This window comes from Saccostrea cucullata, unplaced genomic scaffold (genome assembly GCF_032062105.1).
Source record: "Saccostrea cucullata isolate Sc308-1 unplaced genomic scaffold, CSIRO_AGI_Scuc_v1 ctg10200, whole genome shotgun sequence".
Taxonomy (NCBI): Eukaryota; Metazoa; Mollusca; class Bivalvia; order Ostreida; family Ostreidae; genus Saccostrea; species Saccostrea cuccullata.
The window spans coordinates 1-12911 of NW_026924495.1; the positions used below are offsets into that span (position 1 = coordinate 1).

At 32.3% G+C, this 12911-nt stretch overlaps 1 protein-coding gene across 1 annotated transcript; it reads right to left on the reverse strand.

Moving 5' to 3' along the window:
- Positions 1-1141: 1141 nt before the first annotated feature.
- LOC134266541 (uncharacterized) lies at positions 1142-12166 on the reverse strand (the record flags this gene model as incomplete). The annotated part of the gene is made up of 5 exons (XM_062748761.1): positions 11995-12166; positions 11569-11712; positions 9019-9082; positions 6353-6390; positions 1142-1311 (listed from the first exon to the last, which is right to left on the reverse strand). Coding segments are annotated over exons 1-5 (437 nt in total), but the record flags the coding sequence as incomplete, so codon positions are not given.
- Between the last annotated feature and the right edge of the window lie 745 nt (positions 12167-12911).

Consider the following 12911-nt stretch of genomic DNA (forward strand, 5'->3'; position numbering starts at 1 on the left):
ACAAAATTATAACACAGTACTACCCACAGAAAAACTTTTTCATTTAAAGGCATGTACATACCCCCTTAAATGACTGAAATAATATAACAAATGTAGCTCTTTCATTTGGTAATTATAGATATATTGACTTCAAAAAGCATATCGACCCCATTTGGTGCCCGCGATATGCTTTTCTGAGAAGTATATATCTATTGATCAACCTCATGAAAGGTTTATTTTTGTATATATTTTATAGCAATTTATCTGAATGCCTGTACTTACTCCTTTGACATGACTAAGTTGATGCCCGTCTTTTCGGGGTGGACCACCATGTAGTTATTAGCACCACCTGCTGGCAGATTATGGATACCTCCAGCTTCTTACCTGGACAAAAGAAATAAAAGGAATTAAACACTTGATAAATTCTAGCTTGTTCATTTTTTTTTTCATTGCACAAATGTTTGCTATAAACAACAACAAAATACATATAAAGGGGAAAAATAACAAAGTTTACCATTAAAATAAATTAATATTATATCTTGTATATATTTGTATTTAATTGCACAAATGTTTCTCTTTAAATATGAATTTTATTTGCATTAAAAAAAAGACTTGTAAAGTGCAAAAATAACAAAATTTTATCATTAAAATAAAATAATCGGGGGAATTAAGCATATAAATTTAGCTCAGATGATCTTTAAAATAAAATCATAAAATTTGTTTTATTTCTCCTGACTCAGAGAAAAAAAATTGTATCACTAGGAATGTAAAAAAAAAATTTTCAATATCAATCCTGACATTCTTAACATATTAATATGTTAAAATTAAATTGAAATATTCGTTGATAGTATGGAATAGAAAAAGCATTTATCCTTTTCCTAAAGTTAAAAAGAGTTTTGAGTTGGGATTTTGTCAGCCATTTCATTGGGAACAGGCAACAATTTTTTTTTTCAAGATGGCCTCAAAATATATTCTGTTAAAAAGTCACTGTATGCAAAATATTGACTTTGCCATTATAATCATATTGGAGGCAGAGGTTATCATTTAGTGAGTTCAGTGCTCACCCAAACCCCTAGTTTAATTAAATATATCATCAGAGAATTTTGAAGAAAAAACATCACGTTAACATTGACTGGCCAGAAATCCCAGACTACCATCTTACCTCTCATGTAAAATGCCACCAAAGACTGCAATGGTGATGACTCCCCGCGTCACTATTCGCACTTGGTGCCACTGTTTACGTTTAGCGTTCAGCTGCTGTACTTGTCGATCTCCGCTATGTGTTTCTTGATTTTCTTCTCCATCGTCGGGATTTAAAAAGTGGATCCCAACCTGTACAGGTAAACCGAATTAGAAAGATACAAAAGTAGATGTAGATTTATTACTACTGTAAATCACTTTTTATTTATGAGAACTTTATTTTCGTGTAATTGCGCAAGACAGTGTGCTCGCGAAAATTTTATTCTTGCGATAATACATTTCTTAAGAAATTTGACAAGAACCACAATTTTTCTCCTAATCAAGAGTCAATGACTTTCTCGTGAAAATAAGGTGTTGCGAAAATTTATATTACAATAATTAAAAAGATACAAAAGCAATCTAGATTTATGACTAATTTTTGTACAGATCTGTAAATCTTAAATGATTTAAATGAATTTTGAGAGGTGATTCTCTCTCTCTCTCCCCCACTCAGCCACTCACTGTCTCTCTCTCTCTCTCTCTCTCTCTCTCTCTTTTTCTCTCTCTTTTTGTGTATGTGTGTGACCATTCTCTGCAGAAATATTGTATAGTACTTATATCAGAGATTAGTGAGAGATTTTAATCATAGTCATCTTTTTGTCATACTTAGATATTTTATAGTTATAACTATACATGTTAAACTGCACAAGTTACCTTTATGAATAAGTCAAGAGGGCTCACCCAAACTTAATATCTCGGGAACATTTACAATTTCAAAAGTTGCTTCTAGTTTTGAGATACCAGTATATGATTATTTCATTTTCTGACTATTACAATATCAAAGTACATGTAGTATTTTCATATCTGTTGAAAGGGCATCTCTGTTCAAACTTTTGCATTCTCTTTTAAATTTAAAATTCCTGTGACTGTTTATCTTTATTAACGTAGCTACGGATAGCGATCCACATTGCATGTGAATTCTAAATTAAAATTTTTCGGTTGGCTTATTGGAAATGCGCATAGTTCAATATGGCGGATGCAAGTTGAAACAACGTGCTCCGAGAAAAGACACGGGAAACGTTATAGGAACGCTCAGCTATAAAGGTAGATCAAGTAAATTAGAGCGAATGAGAGAATATAACATCTTAAGAAACAGAAAAAAATAAAACCTTTTTATGAACTAAAATGTCTGTGTATCGCAAACGCCCGACTAGCACCCCCCATTCCAAAGCAGACGACGCAGCTGGTTTGAATCTCAATCATGATATGACATGGATGAAATCAAAGGGACGAAGATTTGTTGAGATGAGGAACTTGACAAATCAATTTATATGCTCTCAGTCACAGCGATAAAGGCAATCGTTTGTATATTTTCCAAAAACTTTGAAAGCTATGGTGACTCGGTACTTTATTGTATCAATAGATCTACATTAGGCCTACATTTGAATGGGTCTGATAGTACTGTACTATTTATGGATTTATCGACACTTTCCAGGGAAATCCCGGCCCCAAAGGAATACGATGGAGAGGCTTATGATCACTGTTGATATCAACTCAAAAGTAGCTCTTGGTAAGTTATACATACATGTATCTATAATATTTACATGACATACTTTCATACATGTAATAATAGGCCTATTTTAATTCAGCATTAAATTTCACCCTAGTATTAGTAAATTCAAAAATGTAATAAAGGGACTGTCTTTCATTTGATGGGGGTGGGGGGGGGGGGGCAAATTTTATGGGTGTCAGATTATGATTTACAGTGAAGGACAGATAATTTATTTTTCTTCCAAGATCACTGCCAGGGGGCCTAATTTTTGTCAAATTGTCCCAAAAAATTTTTTCTATTAAAAAAATTCCACATTTATAATCATTTAGGGTATTTCGATTCACCTTTAAAGTATTTACATTTTGACTTACAAAAATAATTTTGAGGATAAAACATGTTTGAAAATTAAATTAATTTATCAATAATCATGTAAAGTTTGTGTAAATTATAATTATTTTTGTTGCTCTGAGTGAGTATTTCAGTTTGGTAAAATTTACAGTAGCCCTCCCTGGAATTTAAAGGCATGTTTAGTAGTCCAAACTCAATATTCAGTTGTCGCGTGCCACCGGACTTCCGACTACCCTTAGTGTCGAACCCTGGACAGATTATTTTTGTTTTTTTTACGGGAAAAAACTGTGTCAGTGTGGTAAACATTAAACTGTTTACATGTTGTTTGCTGGTCTGATGAAAATTGACAAATCTTTATATTACTGCTGCTGTATAGTTGGAATATTGGCCAGGCAGTTGGTCATTTTAATTTAATGTTAGATTTACTGGTTAAAAATTGATTTGCCAATCAACTAATATAATTAAATTTTGGTTTTGCTGGTATACATGTATAATTATTTGATCTTTTTTTTTTTAGCCATCAAATTACTTTCTGGAAGGACCACCAACCCATAGCAGACCAGGGGATCTTGATGTCAGCATAATAGTGATAATGGCTAATTCATCATTTAAATTTTGCTATCCCAAAATTTAATAAGTGTAGAAAATTGGCAATTTACATGTATGAGGTGTAAACTTTTGCAAGTTATATATACATATATGTAATATGTAATGGTTTGGGCCATGGATATATATATCTTCCAGGGTAGCTCAGTCTGTATAGCACTTGACTAGTGATGCAGGGGTCTCAGGTTTGTTTCCCCCGGCCCACCCACCCTTTTTCCCTTTTTTCCTGTTACATATACATATTTTTTCACCAAATTCTAATATTAGATATAGACATCGGGGGAAATATATTTTGACGTTGACTGCAGATAATATTGTATTTGTTAAATTTTATAAATTACAGATAAATTGATCAGTACAGAGTACAAGGTATATAATTTGACCATTCATGCTGATTATTTAAATACTGCAGCTCAACGGAAAAATGATTTTCCATCCCTTCCAAAAAAAAGCAGGACAAGAATCGCTTGTGAAAAAAAAACCAAAATATCAATAGACTTTTTTTCAGTTTTTATTACCGGGGAAAAGTATCTCTTGATTGAGTGTTACATTTAAAGTGGAAACTAATCACTCCACATATATAGATTTTTTTTTTCCATTTTTCATATTTAATCTACCCTGTTTTATGTCTGGTGTGGTAATAGATCACTCCACATGCAGCCTTTCATGTTTAATGTACTATGTTATGTTTTGTATATGTCAGTTGCAGTATTACACTGCTGTAGAGTGTAAATTTTTTTAAAAAAAAAAAATGTATGCTTAATGTAATGTCGACTTGTGATGCCGGGTTCAGTAATAGGCCAATCAACAAATTCTCTATTATGCATAATCTACACTGTGGGCGTTTTTTCCCGGGTATTTAATAAGCTGTCCAGATATTATGTAGAATCTTTTTTTTTTTTAAACCCTTTTTTATAAAAAGTCCTGCATCAAATGTTATGTCCCAGTGCAGCATGGTCATTTTGTTTTTAATTTTTAGGGATTTTATGTAATTTTATGTCTCAGGTCAAGGACGGTTTTAGACTAAGCCCATTTTAATTTTTTTTTCTCTGTTTTCTCCAACCTTCAATCAAAAACCTACCACATGTACCTATTTGTAAAAAAAAAAAGAACCAAAAAATAAAACACAGAATGTACATGTATCATGTCTATAGTTTAATAATAGTGTAAATCTGAGGATTTTATTTTATCAATCTGCTTTTCTGGTAGAAATATTATTCTTCAGCAAAATCAAAATAATAAATGCGTAAAATACACCACCTATGGGATATTTATTGTACATATTTGAGAAATTGACAGAACTCAAAGATTTCAACAAAAATAATCAAGTGTAGGCCCGGGTTCTGATTTTGTTTGTCTGATACATGTGGGGTCAAAAAAAAATGCGATTGGATGCCAAACAGAAAAAAGACTTGGAATGGCCTATTAAATGTTATTATCCTACCTTCTCATGGAATAAAATGACTTTTATAATTTTAAAGAGATATCATATTTTTTTTAAAATCCACAATGATATTCTTATTATTTATGGCATAGAAATTTGTGAATTTTGCAGTGCTATGTCAGGTGGATTTCTTTATTCTGTATGACCAAAATGTATTTTGGACAAAGTAGAATGCATTTGTGTTAAAGATTAGGGGGATTTTTACATTCAAAAAAAATATTCAGAGCTAAAAGGAGGGGGTGTATTAGACCATTCTGTAACTTAATAGTTAATTACCTCTTAATGCAGGGAAAATTTCTGAGTGAGAAATAGTATTGGACATTTTTGTCATACAATATATTTTTTTTAGAAATCTATAAGAAAACATAGAATTTGTTTGCATGAAAGTAATCAAAAGGGATCATGTTGAAGAATTTTTAAATGTGTTTTTTTTTTAAAATTTCATTTTTGTTCAAGATCATTGTTGAAATATAAATTCATATTTTAATTTTGTTGAGGAACTTTTTATGGATAATTTCAAATTGATGGTTTAATTACAGTTTTATTGTGAGGGGGGAGGGGAGGTAACTCTTCAAGTTATTACTCTACATGTACTATTATTTTATAAAAATATTTTCTTTAGTCATTTATTACAATTGATTTTTACTTCTGATTTATTTTTTAGTTGTTTTTCCCTTTTCATGCATTTTTTTGAAACTCACTTTAATCATTACTTATTTACGACGGGAAGCCAAAGAGGGGGGGGGGGGGGTTTTTGGGCCATCTGGTACCTTTATTAGCCCTCAATGTGACCAAGATTTTTTGAGTGAAGAATATATTAGACAATTTCCATATAATGATAAAAAATAAAAATTTATTGGAAATTTTTTTTTAGAATTTAAAAAATGTCAAATTTGGGTGCATGAAAATGGCCAAATTAGTCAATTTCAAATGTCCTACATGGATTATTTTTTAATTTTTACATGTTCAACAATCCATTGTTAAAAAGTTAAAGATCAATATTGTTTAAAAAAAAAATTTTTAATATTGAATGCATATTGCACAAAAAATTTTTTATGGGAAAATTATCTTGTATTATGATTTTTGGAGTACTGGGAAAAAGGGGGGTAACTCATTACCCCCTGGTTCCAATTTACCCCCAATGCCTTTCAATTTCAATAAAAGTTCATTACACATTTCTTTAACCCTTTTAAAATTTCAACAAAATCTATTACAGTTTTTTTTGGGGTCAGGTGCCTTTGTACCTTAGCCCCAAATTTGGATCCAATGTCTTTAATGGCACCTGTAAAATCAAAATTTTGTGCTCAGTTTTGCAGATAACACCACTAACCAGGGATTGACATTAACGGTTGTCCATTGCCCGGGACAAGTAAATTCTCAGTTCGGGCAAGTGAAACTATCAATGTACTTGTCCGATCGGGCAAGTGGATATTTCTGATAGAAACAATTTTTTAATCTCACATAAGTTTCTAAACAACACAATAAATTAAACACTTGATTTCCGCCAAAAACGGGACACTGTTATGCATTCGAAATCCCTCGGTAGCGTTTCTGGATCTTACCTTTATTCAGAAATCGGGTTCGTTTTTCTGTTTTCTTTCCTAGTTTAAAAAATACGATTATCTGTCTGACAACTTACATTACAGTCTTATTATGAAATAGAGATTACAGAATACTTTCTCTACCCAATTAAGGAATTATATGAAGAACGCCAATTATTCACGAGTGCACGATGTATCTTGATTCAAAACATAACAACTCTCTTCCTTCTGGCTTCACCTCAGCTTTTTAGAGGAAAAATTACAATTTCAAACAAAGATCGTAAGAAAATAATATTCCTGCAGTACTCTGTGTGTTTTCAGGATAGTTAAATGACAAGAAAATGATTTACATACATGTACATTTACAAATGTAGCATCACCATCATATCAACATTTTTTTCCGACAGTTAACTTCAAAATAGAGATTAATTTGTCAACTTTTATATTTACAACTAATTAAGGTACAATAACTGGTTTTTAGCTCACCTGAGCTGAAAGCTCAAGTGAGCTTTTCTGATCACATTTTGTCCGGCGTCCGTCTGTCTGTCCGTCTGTCTGTAAACTTTTCACATTTTCGACTTCTTCTCAAGAACCGCTGGGCCAATTTCAACCAAACTTGCCACAAAGTATCCTTGGGTGAATGGAATTCAAGTTTGTTCAAATGAAGGGCCACGTCCTCATTCAAGGGGAGATAATTGGGAATTAATGAAAATTTGGTGGCGTATTTTAAAAATCTTCTTCTCAAGAACCACAGTGCCAGGAAAGATGAAACGTATGGGGAAACATCCTCAGGTAGTGTAGATTCAAGTTTGTTCAAATCATTACCCCCGGGGGTAGGGCGGGGCCAAAATGGCCGACCAAAGTATTACATAGAAATATATAGGAAAATTCTTTAAAAATCTTCTTCTCAAGAATGACAAAGCCATAATTCATCATATTTATATGAAAGCATGTTCAGGTTGTGTAGATTCAAGTTTGTTCAAATCATGACCCCCCGAAGTAGGGCGGGGCCAAAATGGCCGACCAAAGTATATAGGAAAATTCTTTAAAAATCTTCTTCTCAAGAATGACAAAGCCATAATTCATCATATTTATATGAAAGCATGTTCAGGTAGTGTAGATTCAAGTTTGTTCAAATCATTACCCCCGGGGGTAGGGCGGGGCCAAAATGGCCGACCAAAGTATATAGGAAAATTCTTTAAAAATCTTCTTCTCAAGAATGACAAAGCCATAATTCATCATATTTATATGAAAGCATGTTCAGGTAGTGTAGATTCAAGTTTGTTCAAATCATGACCCCCGGAAGTAGGGCGGGGCCAAAATGGCCGACCAAAGTTTTACATAGAAATATATAGGAAAATTCTTTAAAAATCTTCTTCTCAAGAATGACAAAGCCATAATTCATCATATTTATATGGAAGCATGCTCAGGTAGTGTAGATTCAAGTTTGTTCAAATCATGACCCCCGGGGGTAGGGCGGGGCCAAAATGGCCGACCAAAGTTTTACATAGAAATATATAGGAAAATTATTTAAAAATCTTCTTCTCAAGAATGACAAAGCCATAATTCATCATATTTATATGGAAGCATGCTCAAGTAGTGTAGATTCAAATTTGTTCAAATCATGACCCCCAGGGGTAGGGCGGGGCCAAAATGGCCGACCAAAGTTTTTAAAGATATATATAGGAATATTCTTTAAAAATCATTTTCTAAATAATAGCAAATCCATGATTGGTCATGGGAGTACGTTTGGATTTAAACTTTACAATAAAAAGCCATTTTCTACTTTTTCCTACCCTTAGTGTTTAGGTGAGCGATGTGGCCCATGGGCCTCTTGTTTTCTTAAAAAATTTTGGGCAACCAAATTTTGCATTCGGGCAAGTCAAAATTGTAGTTCACTTGCCCGAAGGACAAGTGGAAATAAAAGTTAATGTCTACCCCTGCTAACTATTTTTCAAGGTCATGTTATGACCATGTAGAATATATTTTCAATACAATTGAACTTTTGTATCTCAACCAATAATGTCAACCCAAAATAGGTTTGAAGTTTTTGAACACATTTTAAATTTATCCTTAAATGTTTAAATGTCTAAGTTTTGTTGGCCTAAAATTATCTCATCAAAGCACTATCGAGGTTTGTGTCAACTCAGTAGTGCAGTGACAGGATAACGTAATGACAATGATAGCATAAAAGTAGAAAGCAATGGCATGAGACTGCGATAACAATAAAGCAATGGTACTATGACAGTGATGTTCACTTTTGTTCCATCATGCCATTCCACCATTGTCATTACATTGTTACGTCATATTGAGTCGCTCTTCATCACTCTATCGCATTCTAGTGTCATCGTTATAAAGCCAATACTTACCTAGATTATTCTGTTGGAAAATTGAGCCTAGGTTTATTGAGGAACCTTCAGTTGTTTTCTGTGTCTGAAAATAAAAATTAATATGAATCATTAAAATGTTGCCTCATTTTTTTTCTGCTTACCGGTAATTTAAAAATTATAACGTATTTTTAAATAAACATGCTCATAAAAATTAAAAGCATAAAAAAATCAACATATCAATCTAAAGGTACTTGGACACAGATTTGAAGTTATTATTTTCTCTATAATATTACGACTTATATATTTTAATAGCATTTCACACAAAAATTAATTAAAAATCTTATTTCATATAAAAGATATTAATATTTCAAATTTTTTGGCGGGTTTGATTTAAGAAATGAATGTAATATTTTTTCCTTTGATTCGATGTATCAAAGAAAATTTGGACGGAAAACTTCATCAATGCGCATAGCGCATTGATGAAAAAGTTTTCCGTCCAAATTTTTCTTTGATACATCGATCAAAGGAAAAAAATATTACAATCATTTCTTATCATTTAATTTTTGATTTTAAATTAATAAAGTGAAACTTTCTTTCACTTTTCTATTAAATTTATGCATCAAAAACAGTGCGCACGAATTCATCACAACGTTAACGTTGCTGAAATTCAAAAGGGCTCAAACGAAGAAACGTTCTCAAATATTGTCGTGTCATTACCAACATTCTCTGAAATAATTTATAGTTCTTTAACACAAAAAAAAACTTACCTGTTGTGTTATCCCAATGGGTATATTTTCCCCGGTAAGTTATCTAAGTTCGTAAATGTCAGGGGAAGCTACTCAAATATCCTAACAATTCTAACGTTAGGTCACAGGAATTTTGGATTTCATTTGCACATCTTTTCAACTGAATTTCAAACCGAACATATAAATAAGTATCACAACCTGTCAATGCTGTAAAGCCTGAAAGAGTCTGCTTCCGACTGTTTAAGATAAAAAAGAATTCCGTCCTCATTCAGGCAGTGTCATTTTTCTCGATCATTCGTTTCCCAAGATTGAACAGGTTTGGTCTAACGGTTTTCCCTGCTTTTAGCATTTAAAAAAAAACATTTCTTCAGAATTCTGTTGTTCTTACCAGATATCTCAAAGCCGAACATTTAACAAAAGTATGTCGATTTCTTTCCTTCTTTCCCAAAACTGTATTGTTGTTATGCAGACGATTTGATTTGTTTAGCAAAGGGGGATAATTCAAAACGAAACGAAAGTAGAAAATAAGTCAGGAACGTAACGGAGAGGTTTCGAAATTCAGGAAAATATTTATTTATTTAATTAAAGGTATTCAATTATTCCTTCAAAAAGTAAATCTGGAAGGGGGAATATACATGTAAAGACTGCCAAAGTAGTTCTGGCTGCTTAGTGTAAGCGAACTCTAGATTTTATTGATGCAGTTATCAAAACAATTTTTTATCCAATCAGAATCAAGTATTTTATAGAAATTAAATGATTGACACATCCTTGCACCTTTACAAATTAATTTTATTCTTGATCCTCAAGAAAAGTGGCAATCTCGTTGTGTATAAATGAAAAAATCAATACTATTATCCAGAAAATTCAGAGTAGACATGTTCGAAAGCAAAACAAACACACAATATATTGTCAGTCCGTGCAGTTGTGGTAAGCAGACTGTGACGATTTAGAACGCACCCGGTGAATTCTAAACATAAACAAAAACAGAACTCGTGCCCTGTTTACAAAAACTGTGTACATAACACGAGTGTGCTCGATTTGCTAAACTATGTACGCAACTCTTAGTTTGGAATGACGATACTTGTTAAGGAGTTTTGCTTTCTAACATCTCTACTCTGAATAAAATTATTTTTCTTGATAAAAGTTTTAATATTTCTCATTAATACACAACAAGATTGCCACTTTTCCTAAGGATTAAGAATAAGGTTTAAATTTGTGAAAGTGCAAGCATATGCCAATCAAACCCGCCGAAAAATTTGAAGTTTAAATATCTTTTATATGTAATAAGATTTTTAATTAATTTTTGTGTGAAATGCTATTAAAATATATAAGTCGTAATATTATAGAGAAAATATTGACTTCAAATCTGTGTCTAAGTACCTTAACAAACAAAAAATTGACACAACAAATCTAAATAAGAAACATTTAAAACACTTACCTCAATTTGAAAATAAATTGGATGAGAATCTAGTAAGTTTTTATAACTGTAAAGTGTGAAAATTTCCCACATACATATTTTAGTGGAAATGTATTGGCGCAGGTAAATTTTAGGACCTCCACTTGTCATTAAAATATTATTTAATGTTTTATACTTTTTTCCTTTGATCTACACCCATAATTTTTTTTGAGGTCACTAAAGCACATAAATTTGATTTCTAACTCATGTATACAAGTGAACATTGAACAATCAAACTTGATATGTTTAATCAACTAGAACACTTCCTTGAGTGAAATTCAATGCTTTTAGATGTACAGATGTAGTAGATGTTACTTTTTTTGTAGTATAAAATGATAATCAAGATGAAAATGCACTATTTCTACTTTTAATCAGAATCACCCTTACTTTTCGTCTGTCAGACCGGCTCCATCTGTGTCTCGATTCTCCAGTAGCTGTGACATAATAAACTCTCTGTCCCCATCTACACGTACAAGACACACCCAAAGGTCTGCTGAATATAGTGTGTAACTGAGAAATGGCTCGCTCAATCTATATAAATAAAAAGAGGTTCACTATGCACGTAAAAATATATCACCTTCACTGGTCTTCAAGGTAACACTATTATAGGAAACCCATCTTTTCTGCCTTTTTCTTGTGTAATTCACATTTAAAAATTAATAACAAATTTTGCTTCCCGATGCTGAGTTTGAAATATTAAAAAAAATAATAATAAAAAAACAACTACAGCTTGTTATTTTACCCGTAAACAGGTGGATTACATAAGCCTAAATCCATCATTTTTTTCCATCCAGATATATGAATACTATTTACCTGTAATTGTCGTGAAGTCATTTTGATATACTATAACATCTGCATTCCAACATTTCATCTAGATGTGACGATTCTTTGTTTCTCTCTTGTCATGCAATGAGCACATTTTCATCTATCATCGACCCAAATCCGAGCCATGAATTCTCATCGGAAGTATATCTGACCATGAAGTTGGCGAGTCGATAACAAGCGGAAAATTTTATTCCGTATTTACTCTGACAGCGGGCACTCGGAGTTCCTCGGATGACTCGTACCTCGTACATATGGCGTCATTACTTATGAAAATATTCAGTTCTTCCTTAAGAACATAATTGAATATATCTCCATCAAAGTTTGATTTGGGGGGCAAATATTGGTTATTACTGAATAAAGTTCTTTAAGCAAAAAAAAGCATACTCCCAGGGTGCGACTATCATCAAGGCTTGTGAACCAGTGCACACTCTGTTTTATCCATGCTATTAAAAGGAAGCTCTAAACACTAACAGAAACTGCTTTTTGGACTTAGAGAAACATATATCATAATAAAGGTGTGCATATTGAAACTTTTTCATTCATTTTCAACACAGGGTACGTGCCTTATTTCTGCAGGAAAAATGTTCAAAGACAATGGGCTATTTTGTAAGCAGAAATCACTGCTGTTGACTTACATTGGGAAAATTTATATAAATGATGATTTCATTTACTAATTATTGGTCTAATATAATGCTAAAAATATTTTAATCTTTTACAAAATGTGTAATTAATTATAAATAACAATTTTAATAATCTTTCTTCTAAGGGCAGATCACTCTAACTGCATAACACTACCTCATAAGTGTAGCTCCTTAGTGCACAGTGTTTAGAGCGTCCTGAAAGCGCATTAATTTTGGATTTACACGACATCACACATGAGGTGCACGCATAGATCTTCCGTAAAC